General features: G+C 42.0%; 1 protein-coding gene across 1 annotated transcript in view; it reads left to right on the top strand.

Moving 5' to 3' along the window:
- Positions 1-8,116, top strand: part of st6galnac (ST6 (alpha-N-acetyl-neuraminyl-2,3-beta-galactosyl-1,3)-N-acetylgalactosaminide alpha-2,6-sialyltransferase) — a 14,518-nt gene continuing 6,402 nt past the window's right edge. The window contains exons 1-3 of the mRNA XM_005725690.1: positions 1-175; positions 1,140-1,459; positions 5,972-6,266. Coding sequence (XP_005725747.1) covers positions 1,323-1,459; positions 5,972-6,266 — 432 coding nt within the window. The 5' untranslated portion in view covers positions 1-175; positions 1,140-1,322. The remainder of the gene's footprint in view (positions 176-1,139; positions 1,460-5,971; positions 6,267-8,116) is intronic.

Below are 8,116 nucleotides of genomic sequence, written 5' to 3'. Positions count from 1 at the left end.
AATTGCCAGCAGCTGTTGCTCATTTCACAATGGTCCCGCCCATACAGTGCAAGGCAGGCAGCACAACCGCTTCACAGTAGATGAGCAATAGAGAGCTAAGTTAGAGGAATATGTCTCCACTGTGAGCAGCAGAAAGGAAATACTTAGAGCAAAGGAAACAGGAGCTCAGCTGCTGGTGAGTGAAGCTTCATGTTCTTCATTTCTCAAAAGCATTCAGAGGTTTGTTGAAGAGGTTTCTGTTTCTCAGAGTCCTCTCATTAAAGGAAGGCAGATTGAGTCATGATTTGTCACAGGCTGATGCTTTTTGTTTCCTCTTTGATATTTTGCTCTAAGTCTCTGTCAGACATGTTATGAATTACTGGATGACTTTTGCGATGTTTTACTGTGTAAAACCTCCAGTTTCTGGGGTGTGGAAGTGCTCATTCGCTCTGTTATAACTGCTATCAGAGATGCTGGAGTTCATCACATTCTTTCCATTCCCCATTTAGAGACTCAGCCAGCACTCCCACATGCCTAGGAACCTCTGTCTCTCTCTCTCTCTCTCACACACACTCACACACACACACACACACACACACACACACACACACACCAGTGGACGTATTTATCAGTTTCTGGACTTTTAAGAACATCAGCTCTGGACTTGAGAGACGTTTAGTGCGCAGACTGAGTTTATTACAGAGGGGTGCAGCTCACCGCTCGGTGCTAATGCAACTTCTTCTAAGAGTTGGAGAAACATGTTGAGTTGACTAAAGCACTAAAGACGTCAGTTTCCTGTAAGATAACATTTCTGGCTTCCTGTATTTTTCAGCTGAAGCTATCGTCATCCCTTCCACTCCCAGCCTCTTTATTTTTCCTTTTAAACTTTGCTCAGCATATTTTTAATGTGTGAAGCTGTAGTGTTTCCTCTGTTTCCTCTCTCGCCTGTAAGAAGACTGTAAGAGCAGAAAGTAGATAAGCAAGAGCAGGATGTAAAAGGAGATGAAGATTGTGACCCTGAGCTTTGTGTTCAGGGGCATGAAGGCAAAGACTTCATTAAAAAGGGATTATTTGGCACTCTGACGCTGAAAGATAAAGTTTCCCCTCCTGAGTCTTTACCCTCGTTCCAACTCTCTCTTTCTGTCTGCCTCTCGCTGTAGCTGTGTTGAGAGAAGCTCAGAGGAGAGCCCAGATCCTGTCGTGGGTAAATCCCCCGCCGTCGACACTCGTAGCTGCCCTGTAGAGTGGCACAGCGTTCACATCCTCTTGCTCCTCATGTTCCTGGGAGCTGAGTGGAGGGCAGGGCGAGGAGACGCAGCCTGCCGGCCAGAGTCACAAGCACCATGATTGGGATGGGGCTGCACAGGAGGCTGCTTTTTGCCATGCTCACGGTCTCGTGCGTCCTTATTGTCTACATTCTGGCTTTGACCCTGGAGAGGCCTCTGGTGCCTCTCTACGACTTCATACAGAGGGCGAGCGGGTGAGTTCAGACTTTTACTTTGAATCTCAGATATGATAAGATGGATATGAATCTTCTTTGACTTGTAGACATTTTTGTGCATCATCTTTACACTTTTGGGGCACACAGGAGTACAGTTAGATCCAGCTTATCGTGTTTCACCTGCTGAAGATCAGAATAAAGGGGGGACAAAACTAAAAGTTGCAGCTCAGGCCTGAGAGGGAAAAGTTACTGAGTGTCACCTGATGACTTGAACAAGGAATTAACTGCCAGGTGTGGATTTCAGGAAGGCAACACAATATTTATAACATGTGCACCTGACACTTTCTCTAAAGGAAAATGCTACAATCAGCAAGGCAACAATACCTCTGATGAAGAAAGACACCAATGAGTTTATATAAACTCCAAGATATGAATGAGTATAAATATTGGTCTGCTCAGTTATGGTTAAAAACGGAGTTATTTTGGTCAGTATGGAGATTTAAAGCATGACATCCAAACACGTTCGATGCTCTCAGAAGGGAAATGGGGGACCGATGACACGTTTGGGATGTACGTGATGGAAATTTGACACATGTGAGCAGTTAAAGTACAGAAACCGAAGGCAATGCTCGCATATTCAAGCAGGTTTATTCTCCCAAATAAAAGCTATGAAAGCAGCCTGATATTAGACTGAATCCTTAATTCGTTCAACCTGATTCTCATGTCTCGAACCATGCGGGCGCAAGAAAGGACGTGAGATAAAATCATGACAATATTGTGCGTTCGTTCAGTCATGATGATGCTGAAGAATTAAAAGCAACGCAGAAAGCCGAGAAGCCTCGCCGCATTACACGTCACGATGTTCTGACTGGACTTAACCAAGGCTTTCGTTTACATCACCGGCCCTGAATTCTCAAAAAATATCCAAGACATTTAAAAGCAAAAAACATTAACAAAGAGTTGGGCTCAGTTTCAGATCCCCTCGTACTTTATTCCAGGGTAAAGGTGCAGCACATTTTAAAAACCACACTTTTCCCCTGCATCTGTAAACCATCCAGAGAACACGGCCATAAAGTGATGCACATGATGACCAGTGATAAAATCTTAAGTACACCAACTGTTATGAGGACGCATCAGAAATGCTTGCAGGGCAGTTAAATATGTAACACATTTAATGCTGCTGAGTACGAGTAGCAGAAAGGAACCAACCTTTGGACTTCATCAGGGTCTTTAAGCTTCTTCTGGGCGTGGCCCTTATCAAACTGTTGTCACAAAACTACTGTTAACAACAGGAGAAACACTCACAGCAAAAAGGCCATAAAAAAGTGCAAGAAGACATTTATAATACTCATATAATCTCAAAGTAATAGATAACTCTAAAAACAAATTTTTATTGCTGTTTATTAGTTTTACAAATTCTTCGTCACTCTTAAACAAGGGTCAGTGGATGCCAGGATGTTTGTCACTGGATATCCTGGGTACGTGGAAGCCCTGAAAAACTTGTCTTTTTAATATTTGCATTAAGAAGAATACAAATAGAAATCTAGAGACTGAGACATGTCTGTATTGTTAGAGAAAAAGCTTCTCATTCAAGGTCCAAGAAGGGTATTAAGAAGTTAAACATTAAGCAGCAAGCACAGACACATCCCAGGTTTACTCCCATGTCCCAGTGTTTTGATACACTGGTGTTACTACCGGCACGAGGAGCATTACAACAGTGATTCCCACAACATCTGCCCCATTCAAATATCGTATGATCTTTTTTCTTTAAATGCAAGTCTTTAGAGTTACAGATGTTGTTGCTGCTAATGATGTTTTAAAGTTCTTTATCTTTAAAAATAGTTTGTGTGCATGACGACGTTCTTTTCCCGGTCAAAACTGGATGTGTGGAAATAAAAACTGATGCTTTCCAATCTGAACTAAATTTATGGAATTTTTATCTTTTTGAAGAAGCATAAAGCTTCAGTTTCATTTCAGCTATTTAATCCTTTTGTTAGAAACAGGAAACTCTGGTGATGACGCGAGTGAGTTATTAAACAGGATTGCCTTATCCGCTCTCATCTCCCCCGGACATGCACACGATTGGACAAAAGGGGACTTTAACACCTGAAAAGAAACTAAACATGACCAGTTAATTCACCTTTATGTGAAAATCAGGTATTTATCCATATTGTGCACTAAAATATGGTGCTACATACCTCTTGAATCAGTCGTCTGGATCGTATTTTCCAGCTAAACAACATTTTTAAGCCTCAGCTGCTCTTGCATTTAGCATCCTGAAATTGACACTGCCTAAGAATTTGGTACAGTGACCTCCTTGTAAAAGGGGAAAAACTGAAGAAAAGGCGGCTTTCCCTCCCTGAACACTGTCAGGTTCAGACAACAGTCCACATGCAGAGCTGTATCAGACGAGGCAGTGAAACTGGTGTGAAGGGTTAAACTCTGAGATCATAAGTGGTACGAGGGGTTTTCTGTAACCGGCACTTATCCCCCTCCCTTCCACTTGTATCATTGTGGTTTCAACAAAGGAGCCACACAGCGCTCCGGCCACACTAATGAAAAAAATCCCCTGGAGTTATTTCACTGGAGGTGGTCTCTCTCACACACGTATGTGAAATGTAAGCTTTGTAGCGACGGGCAGCGGTCCAGGTTTAAAAAGCCGACGGGTCCACATTAGATGCATTAAATCGAGGGGGTGGAGAAAAGATGGCTACTTTCTAAGGGGGCTGTTTGAGACACTCGGGAGTGAGTGTGGGCTTTTTGAGCTCAGAGGGCTCTGATTTAAAAAAAATCTGAACGCCTTTTGTAAGAATCATAATGTGAATGTCCTCTTCACTCGCCTGCAGCTTTAGTCTGGAACTGGAGGTTAAGATCATGAATTTAGACGCTGAAGCAAAAGATATTTTACAGCCATTGGTGTTAAAGCCTCATGTAGAAACGTGAAATGGTCAAAGAGCAGAAAACTGAAATCCCCATAAGATGCACAAATGGATTAAGGCACAAAGGGGTCCTGTGCAGAGAAGTAAAAGGCCCCAATTCCCACCTTTGAGACTCCCTGTGATGAGTGACGACTGCTTTACAGTCTTTTTTTTTTTTTTTGTCTATTTTGAAGTCAAAGATGACTGCTCCTTCCAAATGCAGTCGTTTATATTTGGCAGTGTGGCTCGGTGACACCGGCACGGAACAGGAAAGCATAAAAGATCAAGTTAAATATGTACTGAGTCCAAACAATACCCCAGCAGCTGTGGTGTCTGTGCACGCTGTGTAAACACAATTGATTAGAACGATGAGTTAAGCCAACCTATCCGGGTGGAACTCTCCCAGTCTTTTATTAACTTTATTCTGTTGGAGGAGTTTGCAGTTTGTCCTCTGACTGTAATGTGGCAGTTAGTGAGGCGCAGGGGTGGAGGAGGTGGTTGCCAAGCAGCTTGCAAGCTCAGCTGGGAAAATTTGACTAAAATGGAGTAACTAGATCGCCCTGTACGAGATTCACCAACCGAGTATGTCAGGATCTGAGCTTTGACTCTGCTTCCCGATAGTTCAAATAATCAGCTAATGCTTGATGCTCAGAGAAAACAAAGTATTGATATATGAGAGGATATTTTCTTTAACAGAAACGTGTAAAACACAGAGCAACCACCAGGCTCATGAAATAATTATACCACAGTTATCGCAACGTCACACTGTAGCACACAGGATTTTACGGGGAGAAAAAAGCAGAAGTTTTACGGTGAGCAGTGAGACTTTTACATCTCATGACTTTGGTTTGTTGTTTCATTTATGTTACCAGTTACTTGCCAAAAATAATATTGATCAAGAGTAAGGTGGGAAAAACCCTGAAATCAATACTCAATAATTAACAGAGTAAAAATATCATTTTTTATTATTGAAATCTCTGTTGGCTCTTTCCACCTGCCTAAGTGTGATCTCTTTCTGCCTTCCTCTGCTTTACAACAGCACACACTTTGGATTAGTTCTCTTTTGAAACATGACACGTAAAAGAAACATTTGAGTGTGGGAAACCTTCACCAACCGAGTGAGGAAAGCACAAATGCTCTGAAAAGACATGAACAACAAAAGCTGGGACTTTGTCCTCATGTAGGCGTCAACTTTTTATTGTGTGGATTATTTTAGTGGTTTTTGTTGATGTGGGCGTTTTTGCTTTGGTTTCACTTCCAGGATTATCTTAAATATGAAAAAAAAAATCATTCCAAGCACTCAAACATGCGACTTCCCGTTTTGTGCATTAAATGGAAAAAAACATGCTCATGCACGAACTATTTCCCTTTATCTATGCTCATGACATTTTCAAAGAAAACTGTTTAAAATGCACACATAGAAGCAGCTCGTGTCATAAGATAACCCTCAAACCCTTTAATTTCATAGCTCATGTATTTGAATTTTTGATTTTCATATTTTATTCTGGGCTGCGCTCTCTTAAGCCACAATAGGCACATTAGTTGGAAGTTGAAAATAATGTGGAGCTGTCCTTTGACTCTTGCTTGGTATGTGTTACATATGATGTGTCGGTAACTCTTCTGTCTCCCGCAGCATCTCATCCGAGGAGCCTCTTAACGGGCCGAGCAACAATACCCACTTGACCTTCCTGCCCCCAGTGCCCAGCTCGCATCCAGACAGGGATGTAGGGAATTTGTTCCTAAAGCATCACAAAGTGCAAAAGCAAGACCTGGATAAGGAGACATCCAAGTTCAGATCTGATGATGCCAATAATAAAACCAGGGTCGATACCAAACGGCCTACAGTGGAGCCTGCTCGGCCAGCCAAACCTACGGACCCTCCCTTCATAGGAGACTCGTACATGAGCGAAGACGTCCCTCCGCAGACGGTGAGTTCTCCTTAACTGTGCTTAGTCTGCTGGCTTTGATTTCATCTGCTGCTGAAAATGAAACCCCCTGAGAGCAAAACGTTTATCTGATTTCAGCAGCTGTCAAAGAAATGTTTGCTGTTTTTAATCCAGGAATCTGAAATCTAATCTGTCTATATTTCACAGGCTGTTTCCCCTGTGACATGTGACATATATGTCTGTGCAGTTTGTCCTCTGACTGTAATGTGACAAATCGAGACGACTGTGTCGATGTCTCGATTTGTACAACTTCCTCTACATTTGCTTCTTGTTGTGCTTCTTCTCTCCTTACTGTGCTGTTGTGCATGTTGTACAGGATGTAATGTTTGTGTGGGTCCTGCATGTAGCCCTGCAAAAACACTCAAAAGAACAGGACAAGATGCAGAACAGCACAATCAAAGACCTCAAAATGACAGGAAGTGAAACCGCATGCACTGATACACAAAAATATTTTCTCATGTTCAGTTGACATGGACAGTATGCAATTTGGCCACAAATAGAAGCGCGTACTCTACCAAATGAGTGTCATGTTGTTTCCAGTGAATGGTAAATGTGCTGGTACTTCCTACTCAGTTTAACACTCGAAGCACTTTCACCCACTTCTACAGCACTTTTATCTGTGGATGTGCAAGGTGAAGCTCAAGACTCACGATCTGGCTCAAGGATATTTTGTCACATAGACAGTTCGAGCTGGGGATCGATCCAAAAACAACACGAACCATGATTTCCTTTGGGATTAAAGTATTCTGATACTGTGGCTCATTCATGTTTTAAATAAACAGCAATTAAGCTCCTTGGCAACAGAATATATCAGACCTTCATATTCACAAATCCACACAAATAATAAAGGTAAACATCATCGTTACGGTGACTGACTGAAGTGGTGAGAAAAAAGCCAGCGGGTAATAAAAGTTGTAATTTGAACCCAGTAAACCAGCGGCGCCCATCACATGACTTGGTTTATCATCCCTGCAGCACTGTCACATTTGGCCACAAATAGAAGCGCGTCATGCTTTTATTCAGGGCTGAGATGTCATAGGGCGGCTGCCATGGTTACTGGGTGGATCTGTTTTTTCCAGTAAATGTTTAGTAATATGTTTCATGTGTTTTTGTTTGTTTTTTCTTTGCTTGTTTGTTTTTATGGAGCCTGACTTCCACATTTCCTCACTATGAGCACAAACTCATGGTGTCATGAGGATGGAGGAGTGTAAAACAGATTAATTATCAACTCTGACTGTTATGGATGACATTGCATGTTTTTGTAAGACTTTAATGATGAGGCCATATCATAAATCGCCTCTGTCAGTGCGCCCCAGGGCAGCTGTGGCTACAATGTAGCTGCCATCACCAGTGTGTGGATGACTGAATGTGTAAAGCGCTTTGGGGTCCTTGGGGACTAAGTAAAGCGCTATACAAATACAGGCCATATCCCATAAATGATGATCTGTGCAGACATTGTAGTTAATGATAAATTTAACAAAGACGGAACAAGAAAGATTAAAACCATGGTGTACTACTCCAGAGGAAAAATGAAAACAAAGGAGCCACTTATACCAGAAGCAAGAATACAAAACAAAGCTGCTGTTATTGTTGAGAATCTAAATACTGAACAGCAAGTTTCAGGCCATAAATAACATGACTAACATAAACGGACTGCAGAGACAGCCAAGGAGAGAAGACGCGATCGAGATAAACTAGTTGATGCATTTCTTTATTTTTATGCCACTGCATTCATTTTAGAGGTAAAGGTTGGATATTATTGGCTTTAACTTAAAAATGTTACAGCACAGGAGGTGTGCCTGACATAAAGAGCTCTGGTGGTAGCACTACCA

The sequence above is a fragment of the Pundamilia nyererei genome, unplaced genomic scaffold (assembly GCF_000239375.1).
Source record: "Pundamilia nyererei isolate P.nyererei 1_Seehausen unplaced genomic scaffold, PunNye1.0 scaffold00017, whole genome shotgun sequence".
In the NCBI taxonomy this organism is placed as follows: Eukaryota; Metazoa; Chordata; class Actinopteri; order Cichliformes; family Cichlidae; genus Pundamilia; species Pundamilia nyererei.
Note: the sequence above shows the minus strand (reverse complement) of the source record. Positions and strands in the feature narration are given on the sequence as shown.